A 21,105-nucleotide genomic window follows, 5' to 3' on the forward strand; every position below is an offset into this window, starting at 1 on the left:
AGCTTGAATCATTTTTCTCCTCTTCCCTGTTGCCAAGGGAAAATGGGACCTTTTTCCCAGTCAGCTTCTTACAAAGCTATTCAACTCAAAGCCTACAGCAGCAGCCACAAGCTACCTTAGAGACATCTACATTTCACTGAAGATTCAGTGATCCCTATGTGAGTTCACCTGCTTCTGCATCATGCAGGACAAAAATAGCTCTAGGATTACAACTATTATAGTATTTTATTAGTCTTCTAAAAATAGGGTAGCTAACACATAAGTAATAAAAAAGGCAAGGAATTAGTTTTGAGGGGAATTGGAAGACTATGCATTATTTGGACTCTAAATTGTCAACGAACACTGTCCATAGCAAACATACATGAGATCCTAGCAATAAAAAATTTGACCATCAGATTTGACCATCATAAAGGACACATTGAATAGACTGCTGTGGTTATCTATTAACTCCCTTCCTCTCTGAACAGACAGCTGGTGGCAGGAAGCATAGCAATACTGCAGAGAGCAGAAAGGCCAGTACTGTGGTATGTGTGCTGCTTACCCACCAAAGATTTAATTGGTGCCTTGTCCTGGCACTCTGCACAATGATGAAATTGCCCTGAGAGAGTAGGTTTATGACTGGCAAGAAGATTCAGAATATCCAATTCTTCCTCTTACTGTCTAGAAGCATTATCCAGCGACCACCAAATATCCGCTGGCTGGAGCAGGGGCTCTCGGTGTCCCCACTTTAGAGAACACATTCATCTTCCCCAAGAAGCAGTGAGATAAAGTCAGGCAGAAGATCATTGGTATGTGAAGCAGAATGGGGATGGCCTTGGCAAAGCACCTCTGTTAGACAGGGCAGAAATGGCAGCCAGGAGCATCCTTTTCCCTGCACAACCAGATAGAAACCACCCCAGTCTCTTCCCTGCCTTCAGTTACAGAGCAGCACAACAGAGCTGGGCAAGCCAACTGTGCAATGCAGTGCTTGAGAACAACAAATAGCTACTGTGTTGGCTGCTATGAACTCTAGGGCATGACCTGGCTAGCTCAGGATCAGCTTTAAGAACAGCAAATGGGAAAGGGGGGAAGAAAGCAACCCTCAAGCAAATCAATCAAATGAGAGGGGTAAGAAAAGGAAGGTTCAGACTTTTCAACTCAGCTACCATCCCTTCTGCCATGGGCAAAGTCCTCCTTCCTCCTCCCCTCACCATCACCTGCCCGACTCAGTGTTTGACCTGCTGGGACTGTGGGAATCGCAGGCATGGGAGACAGTTAATGTACTTGTGGGTGCCCAGGATAGAACCGACCACCCCCAGACCCCCTTTACCTGTTCTCTCCTACCCCTGTTCCCCCACATTAAAGTGCTGTTCTAACCTGAAAAGCAGATTTGCCCCTTCTGTGCTCAGCAGTGCTGTTCTCTCTCTGTTCTCAGGCTTGGGACCGGCTGATTTTAAAAGATAGACTCGACCAGTCCTCAGTCTGCAGATCTGACACTGACACTGGTCTGAGAGCAAGAGCTGGAGTCCCTTCTGGGTCATGCATTGTCAACAAAAGGGGAAAAGATCAATAAGTACGCTCCAAAGAGCAGGGTCACTTGTGCAACCATCCTCAAATTCAGCCTCGGGCTGCATCTCTGAATTGCCATGAATGTCCAGGCAACAAGAAAAGGTGTACGGCAGCAGAGGCAGTGTAATCCAACCACACACCCATTCCCAGAGTGGACTTTGTAGCTGCTGTGTTGATGTGTAGCTGCTCTTGTGCTGGCAAGTCTGTGGCAGCTGCCGGAGCGTGAAATCAACACACACATAAAAGCTGAGTTTAGGGCTACAGCTGAGGCATGGACCTGATGTCAGAATGGGTTCCCTTGTATTTCTTATCCTGGAATTCAAGGCAATTGATCCATCCCAAGAATATTTAGAATTTCCCTCAAACCCCAATGCCAAGATTTGAATTCATTTGGGAGAATGTAGATCCTGGAGCAATATTATGAGGCTAGATCAGAGCAGGTTCTTTTCCTGTTTATCTCACATGCACAAGAACCAGGGACTTCACACTACCAAATGCAGAACAGATATATCCTTGTTCCAAAGAGCAAATAACCTACACAGAGAGACAAGAAACCCCATGTAGGTATGCAATTAGGACAATATGCAGAGACCTCACTATCTCAGCAATGAAACCACAACTAATTCTGTAAGCTGGGAGGAGAACAAAAGGTTGGTGCAGGTGGGGAGAAGGCATATTGGTCCTCGTTTAGAAGTTTATCACATATTAGATGGAGACTGATAGGATGGGCAACTCAGAGGTAGGACCAAAACTTCAGGGACTGCCAGACAGAAAAGGAAGACCAGAGGGAGCTTGTAGAGCAAAACCAAACTGTTTTGAAGAATCAGGGGAGGTAGAGAGGGAGATGCAGTACTAAAAGCAGCAGTCTTTGTGGGAGACGTGCAGAGCACAGGAATGCAGACATGCAAAGCCAGACTGAAATAATCAGATCAGGGAAAAGCATGTCTATCAGGAACAGAGACATAAGGTCATGGAAAAGCAGCATGGGATGACACCTTCAGGTAGATGGTGTCATCCCTCCAAAACCTCTGCAAAATGCATCACCATAATATTACATGGGGTTGTGCAAGAGATTCAGTTAGTCTTGAGGCTCCTTTCTGAGTTCGAAGTTTTGGAGATATTAATTTCTTCCTAAGTCTCTTTTCTGCAAATGATGTGTGTCACGGATACTTGCCAGTGCCTGATCCATGAAGCATAATGGGGACTGGGCTAACTCATGACTGCGGGTATAAAATGTGCTATCCCAGATGAACTGCCTACAGCTTCAGTCAGCACCCCAGCCCTCCTTCCCCAAGTGCCAGGTAAAGCATTAAACTGGATGAATGGGATTTCAATTCATGTCTCAAAGAGGGTGCTTCAGCATAAGTTGTGACATTTTGCAGCTGCAGTGGGTAAGATCTATAGGGAAAAGATGTATATATATATATAAACCAGACAATATAATCAGAAAAAATATACAAAACTTCAGGCATATAAACCTTGTTCCATAGCTAAGTTTGCACACACCATCAGTTGAAGCAGCCTAGCATCTGGCTATAACTTGGTAGCCATTATAAGTCAATTGTTGTTGATCAAATAACCATTCCCTGAATCTCTAAGGAGCCCCAGCTTGCAGGCTTTGTGGATTGTTCTCGCTCAAGACCCAACCACTTCTCCTTTCAGTTCTCAAGTTCCCTGGTTCAGTCCCAGGTGCATTGGCCAAAATGATGTCCATCATCATCTCTTTTAAAACAACAAACAGTCAAACAAAGGAGATGCTCTTTTTCAAACCCCCCTCCAATAAACTGCCTTCAGCAGCTAAACCAAATCCCAAATATCGGAGACTTATAATGACATCGTGAGAGTTAGCAAGACAGAAGCTTCCCTGGTGACTGTAACAACACCGGTGCTTGAGAAGAGTCTTAGCTTCAAGGCATCTGGAATTGCTCTTGCAAGATCCATTGTCAAGTGAGCTTTTTCCTTTGTTTAAAAATGTCAGCCTGAAGACCCCTGCCAGAGTGGTGGTATAGCCTGCTTGGGTTCACTCTGGCTCCCACAAGGCTTCAACAGTTCTCTTTGCCCCTCCTTGTCTCCAGGCTTAATTAGGAAATCATTTATCTTTATTGGCACTCTCCTTCCCCTGCTGCTTTGGCATTACTATTATTTTTTGCCTTCATTCCAAAGCAATGAGCTGTACAGGGAAGACCACAGCCCCATTCATTGTGGGTGGGGAATAATCTACTGCAGGGAACTATACAAGGAAGACCCCAGCAATGAATCTGCCCCAGCTAGCTTTGCCTGAGGGACTACTGTACAGAAACAGGAGAGGAGGGTATCCCTTGGCTCCACTTACAGGCTAACAATAGGGATTCCTGGTGATACTGAAAGTAGGACACTACTCCCAAGGGATGTCATATGGTCAGCCTGTCCCAAACTGAACTGCCAACCTTCTCCAATCTAACGATACGCCTACTTCATCAGCCCAGCAATCTCCCTTGGTAAAAGAGCACACAAAGAGAAGAAGAAGAGGCTGTAAGGACAGCCACAGAGAGCAGAATACCAGGCTCTTGGACACCCCACCCACCGTCAGTGGACAATTGGCATGTCTCAGAGTCCTGAGTGAGCCTGAAGTGGGGTAGATTCCCTGCACCTCAGCAAACAGAAACTACCACTAGAAGGGTGGCTGCACACTGGAACAGGCTCCCCAGGGACGTAGTCACTGCACCAAGCCTCTCTGAATTTAAAAAGCGTTTGGACCGTGCACTTAGTCACATGGTCTAAACTTTGGGGCAGACCTGCGTGGTGCCAGGAGTTAAGACTTGATGATCCTTATGGGTACTTTCCAACTCAGGATATTCTATGATTTCTATGATTCTATGAGTCTACCTTCACTTTCTCCACAGTTGTCATTTGACCTTTTGCCAGGAGAGTTAGAAAGTCAAGCCTCAACCTTAACTTCTTGGGACCCAGTGGCCTTGAACCGTATCAGGTGCACTCAGCAGCAAAAGGTATCTCTGGCAGATTAGAAGGGGTGGACCAGTCACTATGCTTTACTTTCACTACAGTATGCAATTCTTTCTGGGTAAATTCTCTAGATTCCATCAACTGTGTTTTTTTCTTCCACCTTAAAGAGAAGTTTCCTCTCCATACAAGCCAGGCTTGCCCCAGCCTGTTACTAATTACAGATGGAACACACAGTTCAAAAAGAAGGAATCAGAATTGTTCTCCTCCCTCCAGCAAATATCTATTGGAAAAAAATAAAATAAAATAAAATAAAATAAAATAAAATAAAATAAAATAAAATAAAATAAAATAAAATAAAATAAAATAAAATAAAATAAAATAAAATAAAATAAAATACACCTTTGCCTGAAGGCACCAGAAATGTTGCCGGTAAGTTTAAAAAACAAGAGGAAAGGTGATTGGAAAAGCTGAAGAGCTGACATGGTTACCTGCTCCTCTCCTCCTGATAACATATATTTCTATAAGAAGGCCAGTGGGAGCAGATAAAAGCTTGATCACATCTGAGTAAAAGAGGGCTTCAGTTTATCTTTCTAGCTAAAGATTTTAAGGCTCGTTAAACACACAGGGCAATATCCATTCTGCAGGGAGGAAAGTCAGGGACAAAGCGGTTAAGAGTAGTGATGCAGGGTAATTATGTTCTTCTTTCCCATCCTAAACCTCTGCACATAGTCTAAGGACCACAGAGGCTACAGTTACGGTCAGACCCAAAGCTGTGCCCAGCTCTGCAGAGGACTCATATGGCCAAGGGACACAGTATGGATGACACCTCCATCACCTGGCAGGGCTCGTTTTGTCTAGCTGCAGCAAACAACTCTATCAGATCTTTGGATCAAACTCTTAAATAAATGATAACGTGCACCTGGGCAGAAGCTGCATGGTCTGAAGATTTTTGCCTTTTGTGCTTTCCCTGTGGAAGTACCTCTACAATGTTCAATTTCAGTTTTAGTCCTTTCAAACCCCACTCTACTCTTAACTGTAAGAAAGAGCGAACGATTATCTTGAGACCAATGTTATCTCTAATTGGAGCCACATGTAAATCCCATTCTTCTTGAATTAATCATCATCTAGTAAGCCTTCCTTTCTCAGCTTTACAGTTTAGGATACTTCTGCTAACAGGCAGGAATTAATGACATGCACCCATCTCCCATGCCCAGTTTTGGTTCCCTCTGCTACTCATCCCCATTAGCTACTTAATGATGACACATGGAGTCATAACCTTGTTCAACCTGCATCAGCACAGAGCAATTTTTAATGTACTTTTTTGCATGCAGCCAAGTCCAGAAGGAAGCAGGTCCAATGCCAGTGATCACTTTGCCCTCAATTTTCAAGTACTGAGACCTAGCAAATGCCACGGAGAAAACAGCCTGAAAGCTGAACGTGGCAGACTGGGTACACACTGGTTATCCTCCCAGAACTACTTGGAGAAGTGTTCCTGCACTGTTGTCTGCTCAATAAGGGGCAAGGAGTTATCTTCTCTGAGCCATCTCAGCTCAATACTACTAGATTCTAGACTCTGTGTTGCCTGGTCTACCAGTCCAGGATGTAAACAATACTGGATGGCAGATGAGCACAGACTCATAGCTTTACTGCTGAGGGAGCCTCAGCTATTGGAGGAGGCAGGTGCTCAGCTTTCTTTAAAATGTCTATCCTTGGGCTTATTTTGCCAGCAGGAAGCACTTCTAACACGCACATGTTTTTGGCTTGTCACTGGTAGGCTGTGAGCCAACATGTTGCCATGGAAACTAGAAAATGCAAAGTTGTGACTTGACAGCAGCATTGTGAAAAAAGAGTATCAATCTTCTTCCATATGTTCATACCCCTGACCAGGGACAGTGTGCCCCTGTGCCACAGTGGGTGGGATGCCAGCCTGTCACAGCTTTACACTGGACACAAGTGCATGGGAGGCATGGAAGGACAGTGATCTCTGGGAGAACAGCAGGGAAATGCTGCAGAGGAACTGCAGATCCCCCCCATTGCCAGATCCCTCTGCGGAGAGGTCTGCTGGGTGTCTGGGCTGGGCCAAACCCTCTCTGGTTCTGGGGAACAGCTCCTCAGCAGCCTGAGAAATCAGCATCAATGAACTCAGGACCCACAAGCTGCCCACCCACAGGGACATGGCATCCACAGAGGTGGAACTGTGAGGTACAGACCTTCCTTCTGGTCATTCCACCTCCAGACTCCCATCGGCAAACAGGGAATGGCATGACTCGGGCCATGAGGCTGATAAAGGCCATGGAAACAGTGACAGCAGCTGAGCAAAGACAGCTCTTCCTGAACAGAGCACATCCACCAGTCATCCTGGTTCTGCTGATGTTTCTGGCCTAAGCTTTCCACTGACCATCCTTCTGCCTTGTGTCAAAACATCCATGAGTCCTGCAGTTATTTAGACAGAGGCCAACCATTTTTAGTGTGACTTTGAAATTAACCAACAGGATAGAAATTAAATTAGAGCAACTGACAATGACCCACTTGAGCACCTAAAGAAGAGTTTCTAACTGATTTTTAGTGGCTTCTAATTTTTAAAATGAATACTCTATCAGCTCCATATATAAAGAGATGAACTATTTTTCACATACTGAGACATAACATATGCTGGCAAAGAATTAGTTTTAAGATTTCCAAGGGATTAGACAGTTGCAAGCTGACTTTGTTGCTGGCTAAGTCAGGATATATGAATGTAAGCATAGTCACATTTACAGGATAATTTTAGGATATATCATATATAAATATTTGGCCCTGAAAAGATACCAACATGGATCAATTTAAATGAATTTCTACTGAGAGCCCCTCTGTACTGGTTCCTGCCCCTGGTCAGATCTCTGCAGCTGTTTCCCCTTCCTTGGCTACCTGTTTGATTTTGCAGTATTACCCAAGAAGAAACCCTCTAGAAAAATAATGCACCTTGAATACTTTCATTTGCTTGACATCTAAGGTGAGTGGCCACTTCCAGTTATAGCCTGCAGTGAAGCCTTGCTACAGGACTTCCCTGAATAAGCACCAGTTTACTGATACAAACAGCTTTCTCAGCCCGTTTCTATCCTGACAGTCCATCGAATTGCACAGCCCTGCCATGTCTGGCCATCTGACTCACCTCCCTCTGCTCCCAGGCACTGGGCTTGCGTTCCCAGCTCTGCCATGCACCACTCTGGTCTGTGCATGGCAGGAAGGGCATCAGGAGAGTTGCTTATCTACTCTCGCAGGAATGGGATGGAACAGTTCCAAAAAGCCTTGAAGATACCTCTGTAGAAGGCACTACCCAAGGCATGTATGGATGGAAGAGCACTCCTGCGTCCTCCATCAGGAAGACTACAGCTAAGCTATGTGTTCTCAAATACCGTTTCAACCAACAGATCTGAACTTAGCTCACTCACTGAGGCCTGTTTCACCCAGTGTTTTGGCATTGCCTGAATGAGGTGCCATGGCCCATGGCCATTGGATGACACACACCAAGAGCACTGCCCAAAAGCTTTGCTGTGTGGGGAGTTTGGGGCAGATGAGACTTGCTGTGAATGCAGTGATGCAAGCTCTTATGTGCTAGCCGACAGGCAAAACCTTGGCAGGTGGCTACAGGCCCTAGTCAGGCTGAGTATCGCGGGGTGTCCTTGCATCTTTGGGACTGTCTGAGATGCTTCTGAGTCTACCTAAATTGAGGAGACAAGAGAGTGATTCCTCCCACATGTTTGCAGGCCCTATGTAGGCTTGTGGGGCAAAAGCTGAGTTCTGAGTAGCTTCTGCATTCGCAAAGCAGGTTCCACCCCAGGGCACCTGAGCTGCCCACAACCAGCCTACAGTCAGCAGGGAAGGAGTAGTCTCCTCAGGTCACTGGACGCCCATCTCAGATATATAATGACAAAGTTCCCCAAGAAGAGCCCCATCTAAAAATTATGTGTTTCTTCTGTGTGTGCCTCATTCCTCTCTTTCTGCTCACTGTGGAGGAAAATGGGACTAGCAGTGCTTGAGAGATGGCACCTGAACCTTTCTCACTCTCCCAGGCACAGCAAACAGCCTGTACATGGTCCTGTGACTCTGAGGAAGCATCTCTGAAGAGGTCGGCACCACTTGTAGCAAGTTGGGAATTTTGCAAGGGTGCTCACCAGGACCCAGACTCTCAGTGTTTGTTAGCAGAGGCAGAGCAGCCCCATAGCATACTTACTTCCCATTCCCATATTTGATCCGGATGTCTTTGCTCTTCTTCAGCTCTTTGCCATCTTTAAACCATTTGTAGGATGGCTGAGGGTTGCCAGCAGTCGCCTCACATTTCAGTGAGATCTTTTCACCAACATGAACGTTTGGACTTTTCAGTTTCTTCAGCTTGGGAGGGACAGCTACAAAAAGAGAAACCAGACAATGTGAAACCTGCCTCTTTCAGGCGCTGCACACACATGATGCGATCCCACCAAGTCCCCATCTGAAACCTGTGTGCTATCTCCACTGCTGCATAATGAGGGGTGAGGGAATGCACGCCAGCTCCACACCCCAGATTTCACTAGCACCCGGCACGGAGGCTGCACTGAGTCAGAAACAACTGACTGGTGATGGAGGCACCCCAGGGTTGGCTCCCTCTTTTCTCATCACCACATGGCCAGACCTGATGGCTCTATGGCTCCCCTTACTCAGGCTGGCTCCATGCATCTCCTTCTAGAGCAGGTGCTTGCTCTGCTGTCCTGCCAGGCCTCTTTGGAGACTTTTCCTCTGCATCCTGCCCTTGCTGTTAATGATTACCAACACCTCCATGACCTCTGCCACTGCATCAGACATGCTGCCAATCCTACAGCTCCACCAACCCCACCTGGAGCATTTCATTGCAGAAAGAACAGAGGTGGGCCACAGGGACCCATGCCTCTTTCCACCTGCTTGTGCACAACAGATGTTCCCACTCCTCTCTGTGTGGTCCAACATCTGAACCACCCCCACGGAGGGACGGCTGCTAAAATGGACAATCTTTAGCATGACAGCATCACCAGCAAAGCAACAGCCACTGAGAGGGGCTAAAATGAAAGCCTACACATGTAAAGGACAAGAAAGGAGTGACAGCAATTCTTCAGGTCACAGTTAGAATGGTGAAAGAATAAAGCTGTTTAAAAGTGTCTTAGGGCCTGTAATGTCAGGCTGGCCAACTTGAAGCTGGGCTCTGCATGTGAGCTTTTCTGAGTGTCTCAGAAAGGGGATTTTGCCATGCACCTGGAACACCAGGCAGAGGAGAGACAGACACTTCTTATCAATCTCTGCCAGGCATTATATTACACCTGACATGCAAGGGTTAGCAGGCTTGCAATTTTTCTTTCACCTCTGCACTCCTCCAGCTCCCCTTTTCATTTTCAGACCTAACCGTAAAAAAGAAAATAACAAGTTCCTAGTTTTGCCTTAAGAATATTGGTAACAAAGGTTTCCACTTGTCTAAGATGTTAAGAGATAAAGTATTTCCTCTGACATATCCACGAGCTTTCTTTTAACTGCCTAGCACATTCTGATCTTGTGATAAGGGGCAGAAATAAAAGGAGGAGGGATTGGATGGGTTTCATTAGACAAATCACTATTTTGTGATTTGTATGTATTCTCCTTTCACTCTCCTTGCCAAGCTAAATTATCATAGATTGGTTTTATTTAAAGACTGATTTCACTGAAGGTGATCCTATATGAAAGAAATAAAAAACACCGCAATCATCAGGCATATGTTCACTTGGCAGGAAGCTCTGAGGACTCTTTTATTCCTTGGTTTTACATGTGAGGCCATTGGAAACTAAATTGTCTTTAATCAAAAAGATACAAGCTTTTACAGAAACAGAACAGATCAGACTAACCGGAATTGTCTGGGCCAAGCTAACCATGAGTGAAAGATAGTCACAAAAGACGTCTGCAACTGTGAGAGGAGAGGTGGCTGTTATGAGTGGGCATAGCAGCAGGTCTGGTCCCAGGCACACCAGACTTTCAGCTGGCTCTGAATAGCACAGTTCAGCTACTGTGGCTCCACAGCACATAAGCAGTCCTAAGAACCAGGAGTGCAAAGGAAGCATGTTTAGCACACCAAGGGAAAAGGAATGAACTGCACTGAATACTTTTCCCTCCTGTTATTTCTGCACACCCAAGCCTGCTACAGGCTCCCTAGAAATCTGTGCCACAGGCAACAGGACGGGGAGGGCTGCACGTGTTAATGCAGCAGAAACAGTAATAAAAATAGTTTGGACAGCTACGGGCATTTCCTTTAGGCAGAACACAAGTCTTGCACTGCCTCCCAGGTCACTGTGCTTTGGTACAGAGAAAGAGACTTCTAAACAAAAATGATCTCGACTTTCCCCAAATTTCAGAAGTTCTGTGAAACTCAAAGGTGCCCTGGGTTTTGCAAAGCCAATATCCCTGGTCCTTGCCTGGAAATGGGTAATCCAAAAGAGCAGGAAAGCAATGAATGGGGAAGAGAACTCGTCTCTTCTCAGAACACTCTGCACAGCGAGTCAGAAAGGTAAACAGGACCTTGTTTTCACAGGGGTCATTTTGGGGAATAGAGAAATAGATTGTCAAATATTTATTTTGTCTGAATGTGTGTGTCAGTTGGCTGCTATTGTATGCTGAGGTCACTGTGTACCATGCCAACATTATACATATGCCTTGAATACTGGTAAGGTCCTGACCTTGGCAGTGGTGCATGTGCTTCATACTAGTTCCAGGCTGGATGTCTGCAGCATTATGAAGTAGGCAGCATGGCCTGGGAGAAAGATATGCCGATACCAACCCTCTCTACAGAAAATGCTGACAATAGCAGTGCAAAGCCCAGAAACCCAGAGATCATTGAACAACAGGACAAAAGATGAACATGAAATCTTCCAAGATCTCTATTCCCCAGTTCCTTCTCTCCAATGTGAAATACATCTCAGCCAAACCGACACAGGAGTCTATTGTCCCTTGTGCTCCAGGCCACCAACGATAACGTGCTTGACATTCCCCAACAGGCAGGTAAAGAGATGGAGCCCACATCACGCAAGACAGGGGCTCCACCTGCATCACACTCCTCTAGCAGAGTCTGGCCCAGAAAAAGGGAGAACGTATTTCTGGCCCAGACTGCATGCCTTTGGCTGTCTTACTACAGGAGATAAAGGGACTGTGCATTCAGTGCACAAGTCACAATTTGCAGACTGTAATTTGCCTGTTAAATCAGACAGGTCAGTTAAAGGGAAAATAGTTTGGACTGTGTCTGGGAACAGTACTATGCACAAAGACACAGAGCTGAGTTCACTGATGTCCAGCACATCTGTGTGCCTTAGTGCAACAGTGTGGCTTGTGCTTGGGAAGAGCAGGCAGAGAGCATGCAGATGCAGCATCCAGAACCATGCACAGGCTGCTCTGTCTGAATGGGAAGCAGCGCAGCCAATGTGGAAGCCCAGACCTTGTCTCCTATAAAGGCTGCTCTGATCTGGAAATGCTCTCTTCATAACTCCTGCTTCTTGTAGAAAAACACAGAAATCCTCATGTAAGGCCATTAACTGATGACGAGCCTGCTGCATGCCAGCCAAAGACTTTCCACTGCTTTTTGTTCTTATTGTTTAAACTGCTGCCCTTCTTCCTAAACTGAATTTCTTTAACTTTGGCTTGCAGCCAACAGATCTTTCTGCCTTTCTCTGGTAAATTTGAATCCCATCTAACAACCAGAAACCTCTTCCCTTTTTAGGTACTTGTAAACTATGAATGAATCACCTTTCAAACTTGTCTACTGTTAAACTAAAGTAGCCTGAGAGACTAAAGCAGCACACTTAGCTAATACTGGAGCATGTCAAAGAATGTTTTAAATTTTGGTTCACTTCCAGCTTTACCATCTACCCATTTCCTATCTCTGCCCCATCCAAATCACAAAGTTGAAGCTCAGAAAGTTGTAAGCTAGGTTCAAACAAATGTGAGGATTTTAGGTGTCCTGTTTTCTTAGTGTTGCGCACATTTTGGTTCATTTTACCTTTTCAAATACATCGGAAAAAGCGAGTCAAGACAACATGCTATACCTGGCAAACAGTCTCAGCAGTATACCAAGGGAGGTCCAAGCCCAATTTCCCTACTTTTCCACCAGCTGCCTGCTTCTCAGCCTCCTCTTCGCAGGTTAGTGCTGCTCTGACGCAGGCACCACAAATTTTGGCAGACTTAAAACTCTAAACCAGGCCCACCCAAATCACCTCATCCATGTGGCACTGGAGACCCGAAGTTGCCTTTTCAGCACCTCATCATCTGAATGTTATGATTACGGTTTGCTAGTTCATGGTCTCCTCCACACCTAGGTGAGCAACACACATCACACATCACCACCACCACTGGGTTCATGAAAATGAGGAGAGTGTTTGTGTCTGTACTTGTTCAACTGTAGCTATAGGTAGCTTCAGGTAAACGTTTAGGACCCATACCTCTGGTCACCCTGTAATCCAGCCAAGCACTCCTCTACCCAAATTCAGGTCTTCTCTCTGTGGAGGTAAAGACCCATAAGCCTCACAAAGTCCAGGGTGTTGGACAGAAGAAGCAGCTGCACCCCAGGAAATTTTATGAACACACGACAATGTCAAGGATATAGCATGCTGCAGAAAGGAAGGTTTAACCATGACAGAGCTGAGACAAACAATAAATATATATTTTCTTTGGGTTTTTCTCACTCCAAAGTCAGATTAAACCCAAGTAACCATTGGATCTCAGCCTATGCTACTTGTGTAGGCTGTAAACACTAAAGTAATCATAAAAGGTGCCAGGACCCAGATCAAGAAATGCACACAATTCCTTAGTCTGTTTCAAGAGTCATGTTCCACAAAGAGGCCTTTGCAGGAGAGGTTTGCCTGCTGACAGCAGTCCTGAAGCCTACTGCTAAGTTACCACCTTCTTATGGAGAGAAGATTACAAATGTCTAAAAAGTGATCCCAAAATTGCACCATATGAGCTGCTTGAACATCCACCTTACAAGGGCTTATATGTATGCCCTGCTTTAATTAATTCACTTCTGATTAAATTTGATATTACACTGAGATACTTTGATGATAACAGCACCTCCTTTACTTCTGGTACCTAGAGTATGCCTGAAAGCACCTTAGAGCCAGAAGTCAAAATATAATTAACCATAAATGGGCAGAGTGCCCATACAGAGTCCAACAATGAAACAGCAACAAAAACACCTCCCACCCACAAAATGTCTATATAAACAACCCTTCAGAAGCATAAAGCAGATGCAAGTACCCCTGGAAAGGTGCTCAGTGAACTTTTTAAGAGCCAACAACCCTAGCCACAACCACTGCTTCAAGAGTTGCATCTTGCTCACTATGAGAGATCCTAAAAAACAGACAACCTACAAATACATCTGGGATCTCCAGGCAATACACATCGTTAATAGACATGACTTATCGTCCTGTCCTCCTCCATGTAGTGGCAACTACTGGAGGCTCTTCTGCACTGCCAGGAACACAGGAGGTGGTAAAATGTTTTGGTAGCTGAATCGGGGAGGACAGGACCTTCCGTGTCTCTCTCAGCAGCTGAGGAAGAAGGTAAATTAGCTTGAATTCCCATGGCCGCAACAATGAGAGGCTAGAAGTTCTTTCTCACAGGAATAAGGGGAGATGCAAAGAGAATTAGGACCTACAAAGTCACAGGTGATGCCTTGACAAGCCTTCATTAGAGCAATGGCTCTAACTTCAGAGTGTGCACTCCTGCCAACACCGCCCCTGACTGTAATCCTCAGGTGAGGACACCCCTCCTCTGCCAGAAGCAGAGGGAAGCTGCACAGTGAGCTGCACAGTGACATGCAGAACTGAGACCCTTCTCAAGCCAACAGTTTTGTCCCTAGGAACTACAGTCTCCTAAGGTTTGTGTTGGAAACAGGACATTTCCCACAAGATGTTGGCCCCAGGATAGCCCTTCGACATAGGTGCCAGGACTTCTAGCTTCTGGTCTACTGTGCTGGGGTAGAGATGCTGCAGATTCATTAATTTCTCCAAGGGTCTCAATACTCCCAGTTCTCAACAGGGAAATCTTGATACCCAAATCTTGAGCCTATATAGGCACAGTCCTATAGGTTTTCACATTCCTTGCCATTGAGGTACAAGATCTGAAGGCATGACACAAGTCCAAGCTCTGTCTCAGAGGTTGTTCTCTGAGGTCATTTTGGAGATCCCCCACTACTTTGTGGTTCTAAGTCCCACTTTTCCCATAGGCCTTCACTTTAATGTAGGGCACCTTGTATGGGAGAGTTCCAATGTTCTCCCAGATGGAAAATTTTAGTATTCATCTTCCCATGGAAATATTTTTTATCCTAGACTTGCTCCAAATTCAAATACAGAAACTTTTGCAAAGATGGCATTTCTTACGAAAAGAAAATGTTCTGTTCCTATTATCTCTATTACAAGGTGTGCCCCTGGCACAATGTTTCACCACACAGGTCTGAAGACTAGAATTGTGTTTGGTGCATAATCTGCACTGGGCTAATATATCTTACTTCCTTACTAAGGCAGCCCTACTGCTTCTGTCATATTGCTGTCTCTACTATTTTTATCAGAGGTGGTGCTCCTTCGGCTTGTTTCTGCTTTGGCCTAAACCTGACAAGGAGAAGAGAAAAGAAAATAAATAAATAAATAAATAAATAAATTCAGTAGCAGCAGCTCCTTCCCACCTTGACTCTTTGACTGTTCCAATACTCACTGCAAACACTACTTGTCAAACAGGGACTCATTCTGAAGAAAGCTCTCTCCAGCCAGAACACGAAGTCCACTTGGGAAAGACAGAAACAAATAAACAAACAAACAAAAACCCTTGATTAATGCAGCTATGGCTGTCCATCTAAACAGGCTGTGGGTTCTGTAGCTGGAAATCTGAATAGAATTTTATTCCTTGTTGTTCTGTGGTGGCAAAGTCAGAAGAACTGCTCTGAGTCTATGACCCTCCAGGGCCACTGAAAGTAACAGGGCTGTTATTTAACTAAATCATAGAATCATAGAATCGTTTGGGTTGGAAGGGACCCTAAAGATCACTGAGTTACACCCCCAAACCTCCAATCCCAAACCTTATCAAAAACATGGGAGGCAGCAAAAAACCCTGGCAGATACAACCTCCACAAGTCACCTAACAGTCTAGAGCCTGTACAAGAGGACCACCGGGTGTAACTGACACATTGCCTCATCCCACTCTCTGCTGCAACCTACCAGTGTGTAGTTACAGGCTCCAAATTGAGAATATAAAATATAATAGTGTCCATTATATGTCTTTTGCTTTACGCAAGTTATGTTTCCAGATTATGCAAAAAGGATGGTCAGAGCTTCTCACAGCTGTTAATGTGAGTGTCTTTGCATACTGCAGCAGCACACTTACATTTCTGCAGTCCTGGGCAGTGGTATGCACCACGGAAACCAAAATGGTATGTTTCCCTTTTACATGATCTGTGACAGCTGGGGCTCCACTGTGGCACACAGTGATGTTGCCCAGTTTGCTGTCCACCTTGCCTTCACTGTCCATGGGTTTACCTGTGCAGTAACTGCAAAGGTAGAGCCTTCACGTGAAGTTAATAACTGAAAGCTCTCCAAGGACCCAAGAGACATACTCTGTTCCTAGCATGCACTATGCTACTGTGCCCTTCCCACAGAGGTATAACAACAGCAGCTTGAGACACACCTTTGTGTTCCTGGGAAGAGTCCTGGAGAGGACTCAAATAACCGGAAGCGTGAACATGCTGAAATGACTGAGCTCTGCAGAGCTGGTGTTGGAATGAAGCTTGGAAACCTCGCTGGAGCCAGAACATTATTGCTCCCTGCATGTCCCATTGCATCCCTCCCATATAAGTTTCTTCCCTTAACTAGGTTTCTCTAGTGCTTTCTGTCTCAGGGAAAACTGACTACAATGCCAATCTGTAGCACTACATATTTTTCAAACTTTGAGTTACAACAATCAGTATTTCCGTGACCATTTTTATCAGCCAGAGAAAATTGACTGAAAAGTTGCAAGAGGGTTTGCTGACTTAGGTTCATTCTCTATAGGATACCTCTTGCAGCTCAAACCACAGGAAAATGTGCCACTAAGCCAGCAATTTCACTTTCTTCTTACAAATTCTGGTTCCACTTACATAAGCAAGCAACTGATAAATTCCTCTTCCTCCACATTTCTCTTTCCCACACTTAGTAGTTAGTTATTCTTCTTCCAAGTGAAAGTTTTTAAATTGCTATATGATTTGGTCCAAAGCCCTAAGCTGAAATCTCAGCTCCATTGAAATCAATGAGCATTTGGCCACTGGGCAAGGGTGTATTCCCAATACACAGACTTTTCACCCAAATTGTTCAGACAGCTAGGGTATGCTTATACCGTGGAGTGGTCAGAAGTGATGGAGGCAGACATGCACATGGCCATTCAAATGCTTACCTGAATAGCACAACAGCTACAAAGAATGCACGTACAAATATCCAATACTAAAATCCAGAGTTGAAGTGGTTGGATTTGCCAAGCCTAGTACTCTATGAACACTAGCTGGTTTGCAAACAACGTAATTGGAGTAGAATTGCTATTGTGTTTGTTTGTTTTGAATATTTTTGGCCAGGAAGTTGTCCTGGAGGTATAGTTGAGCATAAGTGGTCTGATGGAAAAATGTCATTCATTCTGTTCCTATTAAAACCAAAAACAATAGCCACACAGAGACAGCAGTGACAATTTCTGCTCTTCATGCCTCTAACAATGTGTTTTCAACCCTAAAGGCAACATCTTGTTTGTACCCAATTGATTCTGGGATCATATTTTATATAATCAAATATATCTTTAAACAAAGATACATTTTATGAACTGCTCAATTTCCAGATGACCTTGGAAACTGCAGTTCATAAAATATAGTTTTATCTCTATCTTCAAAATCGGTTTGAAAAATGGCCCACCCATACTCAATAGACCACCAGTCAAGACCCATCCAAAAAACAAATTATCCAAAGCATCCAAAACTTTAAAATACATTAATTCTTTGTTTCAACCACTGAATAATAAGCACAAACTCTTTGCCCTATCACCATTGTAAGGACCTGGGTGGCATCCATCATCTTTCAATCACCAAAGGAAAGTATAATCTTCACCCCAGGAGACAAAATGATCCAAGAAAAAAAGAAATAAAAAATGAAATCTGTACATGAAACCATATATAGATCCCTTGCAGTCATGACAAAGCTGAAGGCTGTTTCAGGTTACAAGGGTGGATTTGCTAATGTAAAATGCCCAATAGAGGAATGTCATCAATATTACAAGGATGAAAAAACACTATTTGGTGTTTTACGCTGCTATTAACCATGGAAGTGTTTCTTTAAAACACTGGAAAGACAAAAAAAAAAAAAAAAAAAAAAAGACCCTCAGTCAAAGTGAAGTGAAGTGAAACCCTTTTAAAAGAAACTGTCTGCATCACCTGGCCTCTACCAATGACAAGAGGACAGAAAATATATCATCATGGACCATTACAAGTAAACTTGCAAAAGTAAGAGTCACCACGGGTAGAGAACACCCCCAAATGCTAGATACCTATTCCTTCAATTAAACCAGCAAGAAGTGCCACTACAAACAGATAAATGTATCTGAGCCTCTGAATGAGGCACAAGGTTTACCAAGTAACTGCATGTTCACATTATCTTCTGCTCTTTCTTTCTGCCTAATGCAGCCTCATGCCTATCAAATTTAGGTGTAAAAGTAAAGGACCAAGGATGCACTTTTAGCTTTAGATAGCACAGCACAACTGGACATCTTTTTCCTTCCCTCTCAGTATATTGTACTAAACGGGAATGAAGGTCCCAGAAGTGTTAAATTACTAAGACGTGAAGTCTGAGGTCAGGTAAACCATAAGGCATGCAGCTCTATCTGCAACACCTCACTGCAGAGAAACCCTTCAAGTCTATCCCAAATCAGCAAAATCCCAGCAGAGAATCTGCCTATTGCTCTGCCCATGAAGACTTGCAGTCAGTTTTAACACGCATTTTCAAACATGCTTAATATGTGCAAATATGGTAGATCCCAAAGCTTGGGACTAATTACGGTGATGTTAATAGAGGTCAAGCAGAGGTGGAGAGGTCAGATGGGGCAGCCCAGCTTGCAATATTTTTGGGGTATTTCAACCTCCTCTGGAAGACCTGGGCCAGGGAACATCCCAGCATTTCATACAAGACCAGGTGGAAAGACTGCACATAACAGGCATTCAAAAAACAAAATAAGTACTTTGATGTCTGACAAGTTAAATTCGATTAGCAGTTTATAACATTGGGGTGGGGGAAATTTTTAACTTTTAACCTATAAAATCATATTCACTACCATTCCATGACAAAAGCCAACCACTTGCTGTCTTTATTAAAAATATTTTTTCCACGTCTCCACTTACTTTGAAAGTTCACCATTGTCTCTAGTAGGGTTTTAACAAATCCACCAGAGGGTATTTCCAAAACAGAAAGCTGTGTTTTTATCGGGATCTCCCCACAAGAGACCCAGGGGCTTGCATTAAAGACTTGTTTGTTCTCTGTAATGCTATATTAGAAAGATTAAAAGTTTTTCTATTAGTTTAAGAAATACTTTAAAGCACTGGTACCAAAAGAACCTCAAACAGTAACCACAGGTCTGTTTTTCATCCAAACACAGGAGAAGGAAAGAAAATAAAGATCATCCCTGAGACAGCATTTCCAATGCAGACAGATACATGCACGTCCAAATCCCACCAAATGTGGATGGAATTACCACCCTATACTATAAAACTCTCCCAGTACCCACGACGCCCTGGGTCTCTGCCATTGCTGGAGCAACGGCCTGTGTCAGGCCAAATTCTTCTCTCTTCCCACACATTGACCTCTCTGTTGAAGTCAGCGGGACCATTTGCACAAAAGAACCTGATCCGCAGAGAGGGGCTGGCTCCAGTCCGTGCCTGCAGCACCCGTGTGCTCGCTGAGCTGGGGGAGCGACTGAGCCCTGCAGAGAAGAGGCCACCCTCCTCTGTGGGCTGCAGGGAAGCAGCTAGTTGTAAATTCCATTTGGGACTCTGGGCACTGCCCAGTGGAGACACTAACACAGCATGTCTCCTGTCTTGTCCAGAGTGTGGCTTCCCAGCATTGTTCTGAATAACTCTGGACCCCCACTGAAGCACAGCGATGGGTGGCTTACACTGAAATGTCCCCCAACCAGGCTGATTTATGGCTGCCAGGAGTCTCAAGGATGTCAGCTCTTCCTGATTAATTTTTTTATCCTTATTTTCCCTCTTTTTATATTTGAATATTGCTTACTGCAATATTCTTCAGAACTATTCTCTGGAAAGCCATGCTGGCTAATTTTTGGCTTGTAAATTGCTCATGAGCAGTTTGTGGCTTGTGTTTAAAAAAAAAATCAAGCAACTTTGGCTCATTTTGGTTGTATAAAGAGATTTTGTGGCCTCCATCAATTCTAGTCCTTGACAGCAGTGACAGAGCTCATATTATCACAAACATACAGTTGCAATTTTAAAATTTGCTTCCTGTGACTCTTTGTTACAATTTAATCAACAGTTTCTGCTTCCACAAACATTTCCGGCAGAAAGTCTATTTCATAGAACATTCATGGGCAATAAATAAGAATGAAGGTAAAGCAAATTTGAGGCTTCAACGTGAGCAAACCATTGCTGGTTGTCAACTTCTCACTGAAGAACATGAAGAAAAGTAGCAAAGAGTGGGGTGATAAAGGTCATTTTCTAGTAGATGTTGCAGAGTGCAAGCAAACAAAACCAAGACAAATTGTGCAGTGGTGAAACAAGGGTGAACAGAAAACAAAAGGTAACATAATGGCGGCCTTAGTAGAAGGAGCCTTTGGAGTTCAACATGGATAGGGAATTATTGGACTCACTTTACATTGAGCTGCAGATCACAAGGTGGGAGCTTTCACCAAACTTGCAAACAGATCCTGCACAACACAAACAACTTAAGGTGAAAACCAGAGTTCTGAACAAAGATGGTTGTTGAGCAAGAAGTTATTAATAGTGCTGGGTTTTATCCCAGAAATATTGCGTAAAGTAGGACAATTCACATCCCTTCTCTGTGCTTCCATTTCCTCTCTCAAAGATCCCATTTAATATATTTGAGGCAGGGACTGTGTCTTGTTATGACTCTGTGCTGTGAATAGCACAAGGGGAACAATGCTGCAATCAAGACCTCTGGATGCCACCACAAGCACCAATTATAAGCAGCAGTGACAACAAGCAGAAGGAGTTTGGGATCCAAGGAAGACCTGAGAAAAGACAAGACATAATGTGGGATTCATTGTGTATTATAACCATGGATGGTTCTCATCTCCATAAAGAGTGACAGGGAAAATCAAGGAAGTAGCTGAGCTAGACAACAGAGAAGACTCTACGCAGACACCCCAGCTTAAGCAAAACTCCTCCAGAGCCATTCCTTCCATTCTTCTGTCTGACTGCTACTCCCCTTCACCATCTCCCCAAGCTATCCTTGAATAGCTCCTTTAACAGCCAAGGAATGCAAACACCTAGAAGTGCACAAAGGTGATGTTCAGGGGGCTGAGAAACAGTTCAAAGAAACTGAAGAAAAGAGTAAGGTATCCTCTGCTGGGGAAAATTCTTGTACAAAA

General features: G+C 44.3%; 1 protein-coding gene across 4 annotated transcripts in view; it reads right to left on the reverse strand.

The window, feature by feature from the left end:
* Positions 1–21,105, reverse strand: part of NRG2 (neuregulin 2) — a gene marked incomplete at its 5' end in the record, with an annotated part of 177,219 nt that overhangs the window by 56,849 nt on the left and 99,265 nt on the right. For all 4 annotated transcript variants that reach the window (XM_082771874.1, XM_082771876.1, XM_082771875.1 and 1 more), the window contains one exon: positions 8,705–8,876. In XM_082771874.1, the coding sequence (XP_082628000.1) occupies positions 8,705–8,876 (172 nt within the window). The remainder of the gene's footprint in view (positions 1–8,704; positions 8,877–21,105) is intronic.

The sequence above is a fragment of the Aythya marila genome (genome assembly GCF_965140915.1).
Source record: "Aythya marila genome assembly, chromosome: 14".
Taxonomy (NCBI): domain Eukaryota; kingdom Metazoa; phylum Chordata; class Aves; order Anseriformes; family Anatidae; genus Aythya; species Aythya marila.